We start from the raw sequence: 21,378 nt of genomic DNA on the forward strand, positions 1-21,378 counted from the left end.
GTTTCAGTAATCCGCCATATATCATAAGCTCAGGACCCGTGTTTTTCGAGTCTTTCAGCTCCCTCAACAAATGGCCTCAATCTCCCAACACTCCTAGGTCACTGCGTCCCAGAAAAGGAATTAAAGAGCCAGACGAGCCATAAAACTGTTAATAAAGAGTACTAAGACGTTTCAGTAATCCGCCATATATCATAAGCTCAGTTTCAGCTCCCTCAACAAATGGCCTCAATCTCCCAACACTCCTAGGTCACTGCGTCCCAGAAAAGGAATTTAAAACTGTTAATAAAAAAGTACTAGAAGACGTTCAGTCGAGTCTTTCAGCTCCCTCAACAAATGGCCTCAATCTCCCAACACTCCTAGGTCACTGCGTCCCAGAAAAGGAATTAAAGAGCCAGACGAGCCATAAAACTGTTAATAAATAGCACTAAGACGTTTCAGTAATCCGGCGTATATCATAAATTCAGGACCCGCGTTCTTAGAGGCTTGCAACTCCCTCAACAAATGGACTCAAAGGAGATTAGTCGGGTTCCCAAGAGGGTGTTTCGCATTCATGGTGCAGAAGTCATGTCAAACTATCAATAGGCTCAGAAGTAGGCCTATAAATTTTTGTGCGATGTCCTTGTAATAAGCTATAAGTATTTCCGTCTTTTTTTTCTTTTTTTCATCAGTGGTGAAGGAAAATGGCAAGGCGACGTGATTTTCTTTTTTTCTTTTTTTTTCGTCTGCAAGAGCTTGGGAAAGAGACGAAATTGTGGTTGTCATTGGTCTGATTCGTTTTGCATTTGGATACATTGATTGATTGATAATTTATTGTTGCAAGTAAACAACAAAGGAGAAGGGAGGAACATGCCATCCCAACCCCCAGGCAGTACAGAGTGTGATTATACGACTAAAGATATATGTGGAAGTAGCACCAGGAAACTAAAAAGATACAATGGTAGGGACAAGTACTAGATACACCAATAACAACCTCTACGAAAGAATGATCAAATGTGAGTGTGTGAGCCCCGAACTGTTTAACCCGGTAGCAGCGACGGGCCAAATTTGTGCCATAATATATACCCCAAAAAATAGATGATACATAAACTGATCACAAATGCTTTGATATTTATGATGAAATGGTTTGTGTGAGGGATGATTTTTTCTCATTTTTCTCGTTAGAGGGACCATTAAGAAACATGATCCCCGCTGCTACTGGGCTAAGAATATGGGTCCGGGACAGCCTGTGCTATATATCTTCATTTAGTTAGTCAACCGTGTAAAGCAAAACATATATTAAAATTAATTCAGAAAGGAAAAAAAAAAATCAGTTCCCCCTTGCTGGATTTTTTTAATGCGTGTTGGGAAATTAAATGATAAAGGTATTGTGACACACACACACACACACACACACACACACACACATACACACACACACACACGCGCACACACACGCATTCTGCCGACTCACTGGACAAACTTCTCTCTCTCTCTCTCTCTCTCTCTCTCTCTCTCTCTCTCTCTCTCTCTCTCTCTCTCTCTCTCTCTCTCATTGTATTACGAATCACGGAGGAAAAAATTAAGAGTAAAATGCCAAGCTCTCTTCCCCTCCCCTCTCTCTCTCTCCCCTCCTCCCTCCCCTCTCCTTCCCCTCTCCTTCCCCTCTCCCTCCTCCCCCTTACCCAGACGATTGTGTAGGTGAGCAACACGGTCGTCGGAGGGGACAAAAGGGCGGTAGGTTGAGAGAGAGAGAGAGAGAGAGAGAGAGAGAGAGAGAGAGAGACGTCAGAGCTGCGTCACAGACCTGTTTCGGGAACCCCCTTTTTGACCCCTTGACTTGAACATTATTTTATATTTATTATTTCCTCTAGTAGTAGTAGTAGTAGTAGTAGTAGTTGCAGTAGTAGTAGTAGTAGTAGTAGAATCAGAAGTTACCCCTGTAAACTTACTGTTGATGCCCACTGAACATGTATTGTTACAAGGTGGACGAGACAGGCATTACGCAACACACACACACACACACACACACACACACACACACACACACTCATTACAACACTCAATAAAAATAATCTAAACCTTCAAGACCAAACTACTTACACTACTAATACTAACAACAACAACGACAATAACAACAACACCCATAACACTCACCTCCAAGGAATGTAAACGAAAAAAAATTATATATCGTCGCCTTTAACAATAGAATTTCATGGTTTTCTTGATCACACTTCGCGGCAGGCAACGATTTCTCAGCTTCACGACTCTCCTATTACCAATGTCATTTTCTTTTGTCTCATTCGCTATATCCTCATGGTCACTCATTGCAGGCACACGCACGTATTCACTAATCTCTCCACTCGAAGTATTATACGTATGCGATCTTGACTTCGAGTTTAAAAAAAGGAGAATCACTGTGTTTTTATTATTGTTGAGCGCACGTGGGTTGGCGTCAAGGTGGGCGAGGGAAGTGCAAGGGAAAGGTGTGTGTTTGTGTGTGTTTACCTGTTCGCCGCGTGTGAAAACTCAAGTGAGGGAGGGCGTGGGAGAGAGTGGAAGGATGTGAGTGGAGCGGAGTGGAGGGAGGGAGCAAAGGAAGCGAGGCCACCCGTGTCTCCACCTTTTGGCGCCTCACACACGACTGAGGTGAGAGTGAGTATTGCAAGGTAAGGCAGCAAAGGTGATTCTCTCTCTCTCTCTCTCTCTCTCTCTCTCTCTCTCTCTCTCTCTCTCTCTCTCACATCAAAACCCTGCATATGTCAGCGTGGTTATGTCCTTGGTGGGAAAGAGGTCATTTATTCATTCTAAACAGCATTCATTCATACATGCATACCTTATCCGACCGCCCACAGTTCCATTTATTCCTGCTGCACTTGTATCCGTGATTGTAGTCATGTAGGTTAGGTGGTGGTCGTGGTGGGGTTGGGCGGGCGCGACGCTGTATATATAGAGAAGGATACAGGAAAAGATCAAAAGGTGAACGCTAACACCCTCCACCTTTCGCCCTGTCACCTCTACTCTTGTCATAACCAGCCACGCCCTTCCACCACCAGGTACTCCTCATCAGCCGAATATGTGCAACCTCACCGATACAAACCCGCTCTGCTGCATCAAGAGGGAGTTACGATTACACTTGAAGTCTTAATTGAGGTTATTCATCGCTTGGAATATCTTATACCACAACTTTCCTTGAACTTGTCCCCCCAACACACACACCCCATCATCGCCTTCATCCCAGCTTCTAGTCATAAGAATATAAGAACATAAGAACATAGGGAGTCTTCAAGAAGCCGGATGGTCTATACAACACACACACACACACACACACACACACACACACACACACACACACACCTTTACTTGCTCCCTGATTATATATACACCAGACAGATCACCAGAGAAGGATGGCTCGAGTGCACTAACGTATGCGTCTGACAGAGAGAGAAACGAAAAAAAAAAGGTCGGGAAATTCCTTTGTCCTGCACTGAATTAATGATGATGATGACGGTGATGGTGAAGGAGTTTTAGTTCATGTCTTCTTGAATAATTGTATGTGACCGTATCTGCCTTGAACCTCACCATCATCCTTTTTTATTATTATTTTATCTTCATCATCATCATCATCAATAGTCCTCGTCATCATCTTTCTTCTTCTTCATTCATTATCATCACCTCATTATTAGTAGTTTTTGTCATCATTTTCTTCTGTTTCAGTCACCATAATCATCATCTTCGTCTTCATCGTCATCATCATCATCATCATCATCCCTTGCCATCATCATTCATCTTCTTCAGTCATTATCATCATCTCATAATGTATTAGTGTTAGTATGTAGTCATCATTTGCTTTCTCAGGTATCATCATCATCTTTAGTCTTCATCGTCATCATCATCATTCATCCCTCATCATCGTTTTTCTCCTTCAGTCATTATCATCATCTCATTATTAGTGTTTTTTCTATGCAGTCATCGTTCTCTTTCTCAGGTATCGTCATCGTCATCATCATCATCATTCTCCTTAATCAGTCATCATCATTCATTTTTTATTTAGTATTATCATGAAGTCATTATTTTCTTACCCAGCCAACATCATCATCATCACAATCATCATCTTCAGTCTTCATCGTCATCTTCATCATCATTCTCCTTCTTCAGTCATCATTCATTTTTTTTATTAGTATCATCATGCAGTCATTATTTTCTTACTCAGCCAACATCATCATCATCACAATCATCATCTTCAGTCTTCATCGTCATCTTCATCATCATTCTCCTTCTTCAGTCATCATTTTTCATCATCTTCAGTCTTCATCATCATTCTCCTTCTTCAGTCATCATTCATTTTTTTATTAGTATTATCATGCAGTCATTATGTTCTTACTCAGCCATCATCATCATCACAATCATCATCTTCAGTCTTCATCATCATTCTACTTCTTCAGTCATCATTCATTTTTTTATTAGTATTATCATGCAGTCATTATGTTCTTACTCAGCCATCATCATCATCACAATCATCATCTTCAGTCTTCATCATCATTCTACTTCTTCAGTCATCATCATTCATTTTTTTATTAGTATCATCATGCAGTCATTATGTTCTTACTCAGCCATCATCATCATCACAATCATCATCTTCAGTCTTCATCGTCATCTTCATCATCATTCTCCTTCTTCAGTCATCATCATTCATTTTTTTATTAGTATCATCATGCAGTCATTATGTTCTTACTCAGCCATCATCATCATCACAATCATCATCTTCAGTCTTCATCGTCATCTTCATCATCATTCTCCTTCTACAGTCATTATCATTCATTTTTTTATTAGTATCATCATGCAGTCATTATGTTCTTACTCAGCCATCATCATCATCACAATCATCATCTTCAGTCCTCATCGGCACCTTCATCGTCACCATCATTTTTCGTTCTCATTCATAATCACCATCTCCTTATTGGTACTATTTTAAAGCCATCATGTTCTTTCTCAGTCATCATCATCATCTTCGTGCCGAGTCAAGCCTTCTAGTTGTACGGCCGAGGCGGGAGTGGCGGCGGCGGCGGCTTCAAATATTCAGCATTTCTTGTTTATGGAGTAATTTATTGAGCTCTCGAGAGGCTGAGGCGGCCCTTTGACATCTGTTGGCCTCCTCTGGTGAGCATACACGTGTGCTGTGGCGCCTAGTCCATCCCTCAGCCTCCTTCAGGCACCATCCCCGCAGGCTACTTCATTCCCATTCCTTCGGCTAGCTTTATGCATTCACATTTGACAGGACTTTCGTAGGAGTTTTCGGTATTTCCAGAGGTACTTTTATGACCCTGGTAGTAGTTTGACCATTCTTCTATACACCTGAAAACCTGAGTGATCTCCTTTTCGACCTTACACATTTGACAGGACTTTCGTAGGAGTTTTCGATGTTTCCAGAGGTACTTTTATGACCCTGGTAGTAGTTTGACCATTCTTCTACACACCTGAAAACCTGAGTGATCTCCTTTTCGACCTTACACATTTGACAGGACTTTCGTAGGAGTTTTCGATGTTTCCAGAGGTACTTTTATGACCCTGGTAGTAGTTTGACCATTCTTCTACACACCTGAAAACCTGAGTGATCTCCTTTTCGACATTACACATTTGACAGGACTTTCGTAGGAGTTTTCGATGTTTCCAGAGGTACTTTTATGACCCTGGTAGTTTGACAGGACTTTCGCAGGAGTTTTCGACCTTTCCAGAGGTACTTTTATGACCCGTAGCTTGACAGGACTTTCGCAGGAGTTTTCGATGTTTCCAGAGGTACTTTTATGACCCTGGTAGCTTGACAGGACTTTCGCAGGAGTTTTCGGCCTTTCCAGAGGTACTTTTATGGCCGTGGTAGTAGTTTAACCCTTCATCTATACAGTGAACGTGGAAAAACACTCATGGAAATCCGATTAATCTCCTTTTTGACCTTTGGAAATAGTTGATGTAAGAGGTGGAATGAGAACACCAACCCCTGGGACCAAACGCTTCGCCACACACATTTGACAGGACTTTCGTAGGAGTTTTCTTCGTTTCCAGAGGTACTTTTATGGCCGTGGTAGTAGTTTCACCCTTCTTCTGTACCGTGAACGTGGAAAAACACTCATGAAAACCCGATTAATCTCCTTTTTGACCTTTGGAAATAAGTGACATGAGAGGTGGATTCGTCTCAGAATACCCACCTGCCCACCTGTCAGTCTCGCTCGGTTGAAGTTTTTCCTCTATTTTTCGATTTCCACAAGCAGTTTCATCCTCACTCTTCTTCCGCCTAGTACTGCACTTAACATTTACTCTTCAGGCACTGGAGTAACCCCCGTGCAGTTTTGAATAAGGGAAAAATTTCTCCGTTTTACACCAGACCACCGCGACATAACTTTTGATAACAGTCAGCCGTAAAGATCGTTGCTTTTATTAACATACCAATATCTCGTTTCCTACTTAACCAACTGCTCTTTTGTTGTTGCATATGTCTTCTACTAGCCTTAAAATCTCCCAGGATACTATGGGAAAGAATTTAGAGATAAAAACAATTGTGAAAAAAGCCATGACAATCCGTGCGGGAACCCTCAGACTCATTTCGGCTCCCAAGGACACATGTCTAACAAGCCTTTCTTAGGAGTCGTGGGCATTTCCATGGGTAGTTTTATGGCCCTGCTGGTAGTTTGACCCTTCCTCTGTACCGTGAACGTAACAGAAGACTCATCACAACCCAATTAATCTCCTTTTCGGCCTTTGGAAATAGTTTATGATAATGGAGGAGTGCGATCGACCTACAGCCCCATGCCCCCTCACCATCAATATAAACTCTGTTGCATCACGAGAGAGTTCTGGTCACACTTGAAGCCTTAATTGAGGTTAATCATCACTTAAAATAACAACTTTAAACCACAACTTCCTTTGAACTCGCCCCTGCCCCCCCTTACCCCTTCAACAAGCCCCCTTCTTCCCGGCGTCCTGTCCAGTGTCCAATACGTGAACGGTACATGTATCAGTCCTGTTATTGCCCCTGTCAGCTCCTACACGCAGTCATCCTTATGTGAGTCAGTGGCGTGTGACCTCAGTGCTCTCTGTGATTGGGGTGCCTGTCAAACATCTTCAGGGAGGCAAGGCGGCAGTATCAAGATAAGGAAGGGGTCTTGAGGTGTGTGGAGGCTGCTGTATGATATCTTAGGTTAGTGATAGTGGTGCCCGAGGTGTGGAAGGGTTGATAGTGGTTCTTGGAAGGAGAGACAGATAGACAGGCAAATACGGTCCTGTTTAGTTGACGGATGTGGATTGTGATAGTGTATTTTTGGACTGGAATGTGGGTTTGACTATTTGTCTGGGAATGTGGATTTGACCATTTGCCTAGCTGACTGGAATGTGGATTGCGATGAGTATATTTTTTTTACTGGAATGTGGGTTTGACCATTTGACTGAGAATGTGGATTTGCCCATTTGACTAAGCTGACTGGAATGTGTATTGTGATAGTGTAATTTTTGACAAATGGCCATGGATTTGACCATTTGACTATTTGACAGGAATGTGGATTTGACCATTTGATTAGCTGACTGAAATGTGGATTTGACCATTTGACTATTTGACAGGAATGTGGGTTTGACCATTTGACTAGTTGACTGGAATGTGGATTTGACCATTTGACTAGTTGATTGGAATGGGGATTGTGATAGAGCATTTTTTATTGGAATTTGTATTTGACCATTTGACTAATTGACTGGAATGTGGATTTGACCATTTAACTTGGATGTGTAGTATCATGATTGTACTTTTGATTGCAATGTGTATTTGACTAGGTGACTGGGATGTGTATTGTGTTAGTATTGTATCTGACCAGAATGTGTTTTGTGATAGTGGTGTATTTTGACAGGGATGTGGAGTGAGTCAGTTGTAGTCCATTTATTTGGTTGAAAGTGCACAGTTAGCTTGCCCCTACTAACTGTCAGGGAGTCTTAGTATTGAAGTATTCAGAGAGGATGAGAATGTTGAATTATATTAATGAGCGAGTGCTTGAGTGACTCGGGTGTAATGTTGGATGATGACCTCTAGAGTTGGGTGTAATTCTGTATAAATACCATCATACTGAGTTGGGTGTAATTTAGGGTATTGCCAGAGTGAGCTGGGCATAGTTAAGAATAAGTATCACCGAGGTTTTGTATTCAGGGCAAATTTTCATGAGTACCTAGTTTTATTTTATCTGATATGAGCATTTCCAATTTGTCAGAGCATCGCTTGACCCGTATCTTTACTTCCAGGCAGGATCGTCACCATGAGACTTTATACCATAGTGTGCCTCATGGTGGTGCCGGCCGTGAGTCCTGGGGTGGCAACACAGATGGATATGGTGCCTCAGTCTTTGCTGCATCCCTTAGAGACCTCTGCTAACCCCATGTCAAGACCCACAGGCAAACTCAACCCTATAATGAGTGCCTCCCCCTCCCAGGACACACCTGAGACACATCCTTTAACCAGGGGAAAGAAAAAAACTCACAATGGCTCTGAAATATGTAACACCACTGAGCCAGTATCTTGCGCCACGCTGACCCAAGCTAAATTCTATATGCTCAATGTCAGTGGCTCTCAACCATGCAGATTCAGTTGTTATTATGACCCATCTCAGGTATGGAAATGTGATAAAACCATATTGACAAACTGATTTATTGTGTATGTAGATATGGTGAAGAATCTCCCAACCCTGATTAAGTCAAGTGACTACACACTGTTTCAGATGAGCCCTCTGAGACTGGAGGTTCATGAGCACTACCAGCACCCCATGAAGTCCCCTGTGTATGTCTCTGTCCAGCAAGACTTTTACATTAGTTCCTGGACACTGCCGATCATCTTTCCCGTCATGGGCGAAGAGTAGGTTATGAATTATCTTGTAGTCTTATACTCAAGTGGTGTTACAAGAGCTGCTGTGTGGTGGTTCACATCATGCAATTCCCTGAAGAGTTGGGATGCTCTTCAGTGTCATCTGTGTGCCCAGTAAAGTAGTTTGGCTATCACAGGAATTCAGCTCCCTTGCATAATTTTGTCTGGTTTGAAGGAGTTGCTGGTAAATTGATTGGATGCCCACAATAATAATAATGATAATGAAAATAATAATAATAATGATAATGAAAATAATAATAATGTCTTGGCATCAGGAAAAGCAAAAAATGTTATATCTTATTTTAGTGATCCAGGATTCCCACAAGAGATTGATTAGCTACAGGATTTTAATCATGAATCTTGAGATTATAAAGTGCACCATGAAAAAAAATATAATCAGTTAAGTAATAAGTATGCCTGTTTATTTCAGTTTACAGGTTTGTTTTTGCATTACAAATAGGAAGTGGTATTGTTCTTTATGTGGCTTCATATATAATGTTTCTGTTTCCAGCCAGAAGTTTACCTCCCTGGAGACCCTCCTGTGTCCTCCTGAAGGTGATAAAAATGAAACGGTGGACTTTTCATTGTCTACAAGAGGCGCAGATAATAAGGGGTTGCAGATTGCCTTGCATAATGTGTCCTTCATCTTACAGTGAGTAGCATCTTATAATTTCTTTAAAGGAGCAGTGAGTGGACATAATTTATATCATGTTAAGCCCTTGATCTGAACCGTTAGTTTTCTGTGGGTATTTAATTTAACATGTACTCTGCGTCCTTGAGTCATTAAACTATCTATCTTTCTAGCTGTCTGTCTGTCTATCTATCAGTTTGTCACTGTTTCCAACCCTTCAGGAAAAACGTCAACGTCTCCTTCACGGTGAGCCCCGTGTCTCCGTGGTACAAGCGTTACCTGTGGGCTGCCTCGGAGGAGTCTGTCCTTGTCACCGCTGAGAGTAACAAAGATTCAGACTCACACATTTGTGCACTCCTGGTCCTTCAGAATGCCAAGGTGGGCAGACTTATGCTGTGGCTTGTAGACAGGTAGACACTGACTTATAACCAAGTTACAGAGCTGCTAATGTATACATTGAGCACATTTTTCAATGTAGATAATAGCACCTCAAGGTAAAAAAGGAAAACAAGGACTTCATTCAGTCATAGTAAGCAGGTTAAAGGTAAGGGAACAAAGCTTTTGCCTTTGTTTTATACATAGTTGCTGGAGCAGGGTGTAGTGGGAGTGCTAGGGGCTGATGGGTCCCTTCTTTCCATCCTTGGCCAGTGTCCTGTGCATTCAGAGGTGTCCGGGCTTACTGACCGAGGCCGTTACCAGACCTTCACGAAGCGGGCTGGGATGGTGGCAAGAAAGTCCGACTTTCCCGACGGGATTCATGCCATTGTCATCTCCCTCCCAGATGATGAAGCCTGCATCCTCAACCCTTCAGGTTAGCTGCATTACTAGTCTCCAGCTGGGCTACAGTAGGGCTCTTCCTACACTTACTAGCCATTAGGAACTGATTAAATCAAGTCCTTAGTCTGCCTCCACTGAAGCAAGATGAAACTATCATTCAATTAGTGAGTGCTAATCTACACTTCGCATGTTTCAGCAGCAAGTCATAACAAGACGAGTAACAGGAAAAAGACTGTGGTGCTGGAGGTTTTCAATCACGCCACAATAGGAACAACTTGGTACATTTTCTTCATGACTGGCATTGTCCTTGCTGTGGTAACCATAGCAGCCACAGTAGTCATTTGTTTCCTAATCAAGAGGTGCGTGTCTTATTATGTTTTTTGTTGTATTAGTGGTACTTGTTCCTTTAGTCTTTTCCTTTATAATCATTTTGAATACTTTTTATTTAATGTGCATCGTGAATGGCTGTGAGTGTAGCCTCAGTTGTTTTTGCAGTAAAGGGAGAAGCTAAAAAAAAAAAAAAAAAAAAAAAAAGGCCAATCACTCCACTGTTGCTGATATGCAGGAATAGAATGTTGGAGGTGGATATTAAACCTTTTACCTCTGTCTGTGTACATATTGACCTCCGATGTCTTGTTCCCTCTGAGAACCGTAGAAAAGATGTCCATGTCAGAAGAGTTTGTTCTTGTAAGTACAGTGTTCTGTGTGTGTGAGTATTCACCTCTGTCCCCCAGCCAGGCTACAGCTGTGTCACATTGGGGTTCCAATTGTTATCATCATTGTGCAACATGAATCAATAGTCCTGTGACAAAGATGATGACTTAACATTGGCATTAAAAATATGTTTGGTTAATCTGGTGACAATAAGAGCAATTAATAGAAGATGGGATAGTATGAGTCATATTAGGACATGTTTTCTTGTACTTACATCCTATTGCAGAGCATTATTTCCTGACATAAATTGCAATAATTATAATGTGCATAAATTAGCAAATGAGCCTTACCTGTGGCTGTATTCTCTTTGTGGCAGGACGTTATCTCCGCATGGTCCTCAGACTGTGGACGGGAGGCCTCTGCTGGAGGGTTCCCGTGAGAACTTAATTTACCGAGTGGAGGTCGGGGGAGGTGTTGCCATGGGGGGCAGGGAGGTAAGGATTAACTCACTCATTCTCTAAGAAGGATCATAGCTAAAAGCATGTCATCTCTTTGCTGCAGGTAGTAGTTGATCTCTTTGCCTATTTCTTGTACCTATTTCAAATTTGTCAAAACGCTGTTGCACAACACTTTTGGACTCTACTTTGGACTTAAAGACTCCCCATAACTATTGGAAATTGGATTTTAAGCTTCTTTTATGCTACTCTCACATCTTATATAACTTTCCTTCTTCATTGGCATTACATGTTAGTTAATGTTGGTGCATTTAGCATGGGGATAAGCAGTTTTATTGGTTTACAGAGCACCCAAACATGCAACATACCTCCAGGACTTGGGAACAACTTGCCCCAGAACAACCTGGACCATGAGGGAGAACACTTGGGGCCTGGGATCCTTGGAGAGGGTGCAAGGGGTGCTGAGAGGCAAGGTCTGCTGGCACTGGAAGCTTCAGACCGAGGACTAGGTGGGGCTGCCTACTGCGGTACTCGTGACTTTATTTTTTATTTATTTATTTATTTATTTTTTGTTATTTATTATTTATATATATATATTTTTTTACATCCCTGCTTTTAGCTCCGGTAGGCTTTCTTCAGAAGCCAGATGGTCGGCCCAAGCCCGTCATGTGCAGGCAATTTTTATAGTGGCGCCAGTTATGCTTGCCTCATGCTGCCCCCCGGAACTCATTCTTGATTCACTGGACAGTTTCTTCTTGAGTCTGGGTTGATGGGTGGTCTTCTGGACAACGTGGGTAGTCTTAGGCCACTCGGCAGTGACTGAAAAATCCCAGGTGGTAGCTTGGGGATTCGAACTGATGTTGTCCATGGCGTGGTGAATGTGAGCCCAGCACGCTAACCACTCAGCCACCGCCTACCCTTTTCATTTTATAATAGTGATTTATAGTGGAGTCAATCAGAGAGACTATGTTTATATATTGTACAGTAATCTTAAATATTAATGCTAATTTTAAAATTTCAATGAAGTAAATGATAAAGAATTCTTTAAAGTATGATAGCAATAACTTTCCCAAGCAAAGTACTAATGAAAAAATATGTTTTTCACTACAAAGATGTTAAGATCCCAGCAAACAAACTTGATAAGTACTCAGCATACTGTTCTCTTGCAGTAGATTTCTGATTCTAGGTAAAACCTTCCATTTATGAAATGTAGCACATCTACACTGGAAACTATCACTTCTTTCAGGCCTGTTCTGTCTGCACTTGTAGTTAGGGCATATTTGCAAAGGTGTATTTTGGAGTATCCCAGTTGGCATTCACCCCAAGGAACAAATATCAACTTATTAAAATACTGATACATTTTATTTTGACAATATTGGAGTTGGTTAATACATTGGAGGCTGATATTTCAGAGTTGTCACTTTTTCCACTAATAAGAACTGTGCCTACAAAATGGTCAGCACACTCTGTCACTCCTTCCAGGTGCTGGTGCGCACGGTGGTGGCCGGGCCATCATTGTGACTCAGCCTGCACCACAAGTCTTACCGCCAACCACCTACTCACCCCAGGGAGAGGCGCTGATATTAGATAACACCTTTAACCCTCTGTGAGTCAATTGTCTGCCTTTTTTAGGGTAGTGAGTGTCTGTTTTTATATCCCATGCAAGAATTTAATGTTTTATAGAGAGAGCAATTGAGTTTAGAAATTGATAATGTAGTAATGTATTTAATCTTTTCTTGTCCCTCGTTCCCTACTTTTTATCTTTCCCCCTATCTTCATTCTTCCCTTCCTCATATCTTTCTTTCTTTCTTCCTTCCGTTCCTCCTTCCCTCCCCTTTCTTCCTCTCTGCGTGGTGTAGGTTTGTGTGGTGGTGGAAGAGTGTGGCGGTACATGAGTCAAAGACGGCTGAAGCACAGGTGTCAGAGGTTGGCTTCCAGAACAGCTTGGTCATCATGGGTGTGTTTGCTGCCCTGCCCATGTCTGAGCTCCTGCGATCCTACCTGGGCGTGAGTGTTTTAGCGTATGCCTGACACAGACTCTTAATCTGCAGTGACGATAGTAACAATGGACAGTTCATTTGACTAGTACAGTTGTCACCACCCTGTTATTGGTCCTTAGGTGGGTATTCTCCATCTCACATCGATTTCCCAAGGCCAAAAAGAAGATCAATCACATTCTAATGAGTGTTTTTTAGGTTCATGGTACAAAGAATGATCAAACTACCAGAAAGGTCATAAAACTACCTCTGCAAATTCCCAAAATTCTTATGAAGGTCTTGTCAAAAGTGTGTGCATGGGTACTGAAATGTGTTCCTTTAGGCTGTCATAACAGGCTCTTCAAACATTTTTGGCCACTGGGTAAAAATGGAATCAGCTATACTTCTTATTTATCAACACACTGATGTTGATTTATAAAATTCTTGAAAAATAATAATACTGCAGCTGCCCACCTCACTGTCCTGATAGAAAAGTGAGATAAATGAAAAAATAATCATAAGGAGACCATATTTTGAGCACTCACCAGAACAAGGTATAGCTGACTTGCACTGACTGTAGTGACAATAATGATGATGGTGACAGGTGGTGCTTTCCCAGATGGTGCTGCATCATGGCCAGGAGGATCTGTGCTTCTGGAACTCGCGCTGCCTCACCACCTTCGCCATGTTGCCGGACTTCACCAGAGTGTTCAGCAACCTCAGCTACATCCAGCTCGGCATCGCTTTTGTGTTTATCGTCAGGAAGCACAGGAACGCTACTTATAGCATTCTGCAAGGAATGACCCCAGAAAATGTAATTCCTCTTTTCCCTTGATGCCCTTTCAGGGATCTCAGTAATGTGATAAAGGTTTGCTTCTAGTGGAGACATGAGTGTCTTAGTTTAATATTCTTATTGTTTGGCTAAAGAGAAAAGTTGATTATTATAAGGGCACCAGAGGAGTTAAGACTTTTATTATTTGTTAGAGGACTTGTGAAATTAAGATATATGTTGAGGTGAAGACAAGAGTGTGTATTCAGTTGAAAATTCTTGCTGTTTATTTAAATAGAACAGTTTATTTTTATTATCAGGGTGCCAGAGGAGTTCAGAGTTTTATTATTTGTTGGTGGACTCGCAAAGCCAAGATAAGGACCAAAATGTTTTCTGTGGTGGAAAGAGCAGTGTGTATAGTGTGTATTGACTTCACTATCTTCGTATCTTTATGGTTCACTGCATGAGAACAGTTGCATTTTTATCATAAGAGAGCTAGTGGAGTCAGAATAAGCTTTCTGATTTATATTCCTTGTTGCTGTGAGTGAATTGAAATGTTAAATGCTGTATATGCTCTAATTTATTTATTTATTTATTTATTTATTTATTTATTTATTATTATTATTTTTTTTTTAGCAACCTATGGATAATACTATCAGGGGTTGAATTTATTTCCTTAGTTGAATATATCATGGCTTAGAGAGAGTATGAAATCATCTGTTGCAAATATATAGAATACGTAGGTTGTTTCTGGCATGAGTACTGACTAAAGTGGTGCATACTACTTGGCAAACATGGCCTCTACAGAGCTGCTTCCTCCCCTCAGAGTGTGGGCGTGTGTCGCAACTATGGGCTTTTCACCTCCTTAGGCTATGGCCTCATCATGCAGGGAGTGATGTCAGCCCTGTACCACACCTGCCCGAACAGCGTCACCATAAAGTTCGGTACGTGTGTGTGTGTGTGTGTGTATTTTCTTAGTTTTGATATACAGGAAATTAACTATTCTTGTTGTTGTTCAAGAGGGAGAGAGACAGAGATGATGATGATGGTCTTGTTTCAGATCTGATGTTCATGTATGTGATGATGGTGGTGTCAGTGGTGACCATCTGGGGCTTGCGCCACGGGGACGTCACTCACCACGTGTACCCAACCGTCATTGCCGTGGGGCTCGCGCTGATCATGGCCGAGGCGCGCTTGTGGTTCAGCTATGAATGGTTCTGGGGAATTTTCTCTACCATCTATGCTATTATCCTGATCTCCAATGCCATGTTCATGTCTGTTTATGGCATTTGGTCCTTCTGTGAGTTATCATTTTCAAGTATACTGATATGTGCTCTGATCTGTGCAGTTTATTATGCTCTAGTTAAACAGCTCCATAAAAAAGGAAGCAAAAAGAAGTCAAGACATTGTTCAAATTTCGTTTGCATTAGGGAGCCAGACAGCATAGGCATGAGCTTAAGTAGGAAGTCTTTTGCAGCAAATGAATGGATTTTTTTTCCCATAGCACTCCCCAAGCTGTGGCAGGCATGGAGTGGGTGGAGAGAAGTCATGAGGAAGCTGAAAAATGTTCTTGAGGAGCAGGACACAACCTCTCGGCCAATGCAGGTGGTGCGGCCCATGGTTGGAGTTGGCATTAATATTGGCCTTATGTTGTATGGCATCCTGGATGACCCCAATTTTTATTACTTCATCCTGATCGTCTGCCTTGTCAACATGGGCGTCTACTTTGCCAATTATGTGGTGGCAAAGGTAGTGTGTTGCATCCTGTTGGGGCATAGTGTAACTCTTGGTTTATTTTCACAATGCTCTATAGTTGCAGGTTAAAACTGGTGTGTCTACCGAAATGGCTTGCCTTGTCAAGTGATTCAGTAACTTACTACAAGCAATCTTTCTCCCCCAGAGGTTGGGATTCAAGGAGAAGGGAACACTTCTGGGGTGGACGTGTTTGACTCTGTCCAGTGTGCTGTGGGTCATCGCACTCGCATTCTTCTTCCAGAAACGAACTGACTCAGAGGTACTGAGCAGCATATCACAGGCCTGCTTCTCACCATCCCCCTTTTTTGTGTTGTTTTGCCGTTAGTCTCTTTTCTTTTCTGTGTAAAAATGAAATTATAGAATGACCATACATGTTGATGCAGACTAACCTTCAGACACAGAAATATAGTTAAAAAATTCATTGGAATCTTTATAAGCTAAGTATGAGGAAGAAAGTGGTGATGAAAGTTTTAGTTGCAAGTTATATATTAGGGGGAATAGATGGGAAAGAATGTAGAAGTTGTAGTAATATGAAGTAAGTTATATAAGTTTTTTGCTGCAAACTAAATATCTAGAGTTTTGGTCTCAGCTAAGCACTGTTGCACAAGCCTGCATTACTTGATCTAACCTCACTTTCTCACACTCCCAGGGCTCCCCAGCAGAATCTAGAGCCAAGAACTCTCCGTGTGACTTCCTGTCTGTGTATGATGAACACGACATCTGGCACATCACCTCCTCATTTGCCCTTTTCTTCTTCTTTGTCGTAAGTAAACTCTGATACTCCTGCTGAAATTTTTGTCAACATTATTTAATTTGCTTTACAGATACTTCAGCGTTTTCTCAATTGTCCTGCGTAAATAGATAACAAGTTTGTATGAGACAGCTTCATAATTATTCATTTGAAATATGTCTCCCGAGGTTGTTACACATTTTGCCGAGGGTGTAGCCAAGGGATTGATTGGTCATTGCCAGTGAGACAAAAGGAGTAATGTTGCTGTTAGAGTTTCTATATTGATGATTTGATGTACAGTTCTTAACCCTTAGACAGCGATGGAACTATATATAGATCATCCAAAATTCAGTCAGTCAGTTTTGTATGGCAGAAATATAACAACAGTTCCAGATTGCCATAGAATCTCTACATAGATGATAGTTAAAACACCTCTTACGCGGCGTTACTATATTTATGCTCCGGTCCTGAGGTTGGCAATGACCATAAAATATAGATTATTCATTTTAGGGGGCAGCTACTCTTCAAATACTGCCGCCATCTAAGGGTTAATAGTTAGTGTTGGAGTTGTTTACACCAACAGTATCCTTTGGGAAGTTATTAAAGTGTAATTGTAGATTTTCCCTCTGAGTTTATCATAATACTTTTCATTACCAGCAGCTATTCATACAGAGGTTTATTGACCACACATTAAAATCCAACTATGCAGGTTACAAATAAAAAATATCATACTTAAATGTGCATAATAATAAAAGCATAAGGAGTTTGGATTCCAAGAAATAACAAACATTTTAGGGAGGAATACTGGGAGCTTTCATTTTGCACAAGTTTCATTCCTGAAGAGTCTGCAAAAGTGAATGTTCCATAATTTAAACTTATATTACCACAAAAATACTATGTGAATCATAGGCTTTTGTGTGTGATTTAATAAGCAAAATTCATAACATAATTTTTTTTCATTTTTTTATGTTGGTTAAAAAGCCATAATTCCACTTTTCATAAAACAGGGCACATATATTTTTTGTGTAATTTTCCCATTTCTTCCTGACATATTTTGTGGGGAGTAATTTTCTCGTCTCTTCCCCCAGGCACTCCTGACCATGGATGACGACCTCTTCTCTACCCCGGCCAAGGACATCAAGGTGGCCTAACTCCCTGCCAGCCTCCTCCCCTGCCTGGGCTCATTAGGCAAAGGGGGGCAGGGGGAGAGAGAGAGAGAGAGAGAGAGAGAGAGAGAGAGAGAGAGAGAGAGAGAGAGAGAGAAGGTGGGGGGAAGCAGTGAACACTGCTATCACTTTTATATAAGAAGAGAGAGAGAGAGAAAGAGATTTTTAAACCATACCAAATTCAGGTCGAGATTAGGTGACTTTATTTTTAATCTAAAGTAAAACTATACCAGACGACCTCTGCCATGCCACATCTCTACCTTGGAGAATTCTAAGGTGAAGATGAAGGAAGTGGTCTTCAATTTTTTATCTAATTTAAAGAGTCCCTTTCCCTAGAGTGGCAGACTTTATCAGATTGCAATGCATAATTAAGTGGCCCTTTGAGCCATTTGATATTAATTTTAACGTAGGGGTTTGTCCATGTGGAATATGATTGAAAAAAATAATTAATATGATGTGAAGCACACTACATACGTTGAGGCAGCTGGAGTGACCCGCCTGAAGCGGAAAGCGATCGTAGTCCAACTTTACTGTGGTGCAACCTGATTGGCTGAATGCTTGAAGTGATGGCCTCCCACCTCACTGATCTCAGTTGGATTCCCAGTCACATGTGTTTCAGAATGAGCAGAAGCTTGCATTAAACAATGGCTGAGTGGTCAGCACTCAGAGCTGGTGAATGCTGGGTAATGAGTGTGTCCCTTTGATGGCTGACTTTCTGACCACTGTAAGTACTTAGTCTCTCCAGTGAGCTTACAAAGTACAGTGGACCTACATATAATGATTTAAACTTGTTTTTAAGAAGCTTCAATTATATTGATGTAAAACTGGGTTCGGAAACATTGTGTTACCTTCCTGAAAGACTGCATACATTACTTAAGTAAGTTTGTAAGGGCATTGTATCAAGGTGACTGTCCTGTCTAATATCTAAGCTACAAGTGTTTTTCTAACAAATGTATAATTTCTTTGTTGGGCTATGCCAGGGAAGTCATTCAAGTAAAGCAAAGGCTTGAAATACTGAATTTGCACCAAACTACTGGTAATAAATTATCTGTTTTCAGCCTTTGTATTTCTCAATTAGAGCTGCTTGTGAGGGGCTATTTTAGGTATTTTAAGTTATTTGTTTAAGTTTTTTAGGCCTTGCATCTAGGTTGTTTTAAATCGGTTGCCTGCTGCTCCTTCCTTCCTTTCCAGAGCTATTACCAAAGTGCATACCTGCCCAACTGGAGCAGGTGTGTTCCTCCTCTGCCAAGTCCCTACAGTTGTCTGGCAAAGCTCATCAGAAGCTGCGCCCTGTGATATCCCAATGTCTTGTCACTTCCCCCTGCCTGTGACTCACCCAAATATCCCAACCTCTCAACAGGCCCCTACCCAAGCCTGTTTCCCACCCAAATACCTGCAACACCTCCCTCTACATGCCCCCGTCACCCACATGGTCTTGTATCCCTTGAAATTCAGCCATCCGGCCAGCCACTCCTCCCTCCCTCCACTACCAGCCTTCCGTAAGCCCTACTGTTTATTCCCATACACCTATCAAGCCCTCCTCCATGCCCAATACACTCACTTTCCCATATATACATGTTGTCCCGCCTCACCCAACCAGCCACCTTGCACCCTCTTTATCACCTCATCCAACACCTCTCTGTCACCTCCTCATCCTGCACACACCACTGTTACCACAGCCTTTTCTTTTTACATTAACCTTTTTCCTTTCCTACCCTGACTCATGATTAAATTTGTGTTGTAGCCTGGTAATTGTAAGGCTGTGATTAGAAGTAATGAAGTACAAGAAATACAACAGTGGAACAAGATGCTGCAAACAAGAAATGAGGAAAAAAAAAATGAAAATGATGTAAGAAGAAAATTAAGTGCCATGTAGTGCCTCCTGATAAAGTGTACGTCTGCAACATGTGTGTCAACGTCTGCCATATCGTGATGCTCAATTCGCACCATATTGAACCCTTAATAACAGACCAACATGGCATCCCAGTTTTTAATGATCAGCTTAATGGTTACACGTCATTTGATGGTAATCCACTCCGGCCGCTCTACTCTCATGCCACCACATATTCTGCCTTTGTGATTATGGGAAACAGTTGCGGTGGTCTTAGGTTTTACATAATTGTATTTTTTAGATTTTTGTGGTAATTTAATAAATGTATTGTACTAATATTATTTTTATTCACTGATGGATTGCTGGAGCTTTCTCTTGCACCAAGGCAGGTGGAAAGGTAAGTATGTGAGGTACGAGAGGTACACTCATACAACTCTTCCTGTTAATTAAGTTGTATTCGTGTGTATCAAGTAGGCCTATTATTCCAATCTATTCCTATAGCAGCTTTATTACACCCATACAACTCTTCCTTATTACCGACATGCATCTTGTTATATTTATTACATCCATACAACTCTTCCTATTTAAGTTGTATTCGTGTGTATCAAGTAGGCCTATTATTCCCATATATCATCTCTAGTAGCTTTATCACACCCATACAACTCTTCCTATTTAAGTTGTATTCGTGTGTATCAAGTAGGCCTATTACCGACATGCATCTTGTTATATTTATCACACCCATACAACTCTTCCTATTTAAGTTGTATTCGTGTGTATCAAGTAGGCCTATTATTCTCATATATCATCTCTAGTAGCTTTATCACACCTATACAACTCTTCCTTATCACCGACATGCATCTTATTATATTTGTGTATCAAGTAGGCCTATTATTCTCATATATCATCTCTAGTAGCTTTATCACACCTATACAACTCTTCCTTATCACCGACACGCATCTTATTATATTTGTGTATCAAGTAGGCCTATTATTCACATCATTATTCCTCTAGCAGCTTTATTACACCCATACAACTCTTTCTTATTATACACACGCATTTTATTATATTTATTACACCCATACAACTTTTCTTTATTACATTAGAGCATCGTATTCAAGGTCTATTCATGTTCCTCGAGTTTCCTTCAGTCCCCCCTTCACGTATGAGCCGCAGGTGACCAAAATTTCGTCAGATTCCAGGTAAATAGACTTGGGACATTAGTAAGTCAAGAAAAGATATACGCATGTTCTTTTTAGATGCTATATATGGTTACACGAGGAAGCTGTTGAGTAATATCTGAAAATGGAGTCAAAACATCGAGATAAACATGTGGCTCAAGACAGCTGGGGGAGCCTTGACGTTAGCGGATTGTCGTACCTGGCATTTTGTAATCGCTGTTTTCTGACTCAAATCTGTCATACCCACAGACATAACGATATTCTGTTATGCTTATTGTTGAAACTGTTAATTATTGATGTGTTTGTATGGGGAGTGGAAACGCTAAATCGACGTTCATATCTTCTTTTGACATGTTCCGCTTTTTATCGCATCTTAGGTCCTCCTTGATTTTTCTTCACACTTACATACTTCACTACGTACACTTGGCTACTTCACTAAGCACATTTAGCTATATTTCACTCTGCTCTTGGCTCTGTTTTTTTGTACACTTTGCTTACCTCGACTTTGCCTTTTCATTTTCTGCTCTTTGTCTTCTTCACTTTAGTTTAGTTTGGTCTTTTCTTTATACATTCTCCTTCCTGTCCTTTTG

At 41.2% G+C, this 21,378-nt stretch overlaps 2 protein-coding genes across 10 annotated transcripts in view; one reads left to right on the plus strand and one right to left on the minus strand.

Annotated features, from left to right (window-relative positions):
- Positions 1-2,636, minus strand: part of LOC127003383 (uncharacterized) — a 17,184-nt gene extending 14,548 nt beyond the window's left edge. The window contains exon 1 of one of the 2 annotated variants that reach the window (XM_050869937.1): positions 2,485-2,636. The gene's annotated coding sequence lies outside the window, so the exon portion shown is untranslated. Of the gene's footprint in view, positions 1-2,133 lie in introns of both variants that reach the window. The other variant, XM_050869936.1, reaches the window with a different exon arrangement.
- A 4,248-nt stretch (positions 2,637-6,884) lies between these two features.
- On the plus strand, positions 6,885-19,946 carry LOC127003384 (SID1 transmembrane family member 1-like). Of its 8 annotated transcripts, none has more exons than XM_050869938.1 (18): positions 6,885-7,033; positions 8,251-8,615; positions 8,724-8,857; positions 9,378-9,518; positions 9,719-9,875; positions 10,146-10,308; positions 10,471-10,633; positions 11,305-11,422; positions 11,730-11,892; positions 12,866-12,989; positions 13,243-13,390; positions 13,964-14,173; positions 14,955-15,072; positions 15,189-15,428; positions 15,633-15,877; positions 16,029-16,142; positions 16,533-16,646; positions 17,702-19,946. In XM_050869938.1, exons 2-18 carry the CDS (start codon positions 8,265-8,267, stop codon positions 17,762-17,764), a joined length of 2,766 nt encoding a protein of 921 aa, XP_050725895.1. In that variant the 5' UTR covers positions 6,885-7,033; positions 8,251-8,264; the 3' UTR covers positions 17,765-19,946. The 8 variants fall into 8 exon arrangements, with proteins under 8 accessions (XP_050725895.1, XP_050725901.1, XP_050725900.1 ...); XM_050869944.1 differs by having other exon boundaries at positions 13,979-14,173; XM_050869943.1 differs by having other exon boundaries at positions 10,474-10,633.
- The last annotated feature ends 1,432 nt before the right edge of the window (positions 19,947-21,378 follow it).

The sequence above is a fragment of the Eriocheir sinensis genome, chromosome 25, assembly GCF_024679095.1.
Source record: "Eriocheir sinensis breed Jianghai 21 chromosome 25, ASM2467909v1, whole genome shotgun sequence".
Taxonomy (NCBI): domain Eukaryota; kingdom Metazoa; phylum Arthropoda; class Malacostraca; order Decapoda; family Varunidae; genus Eriocheir; species Eriocheir sinensis.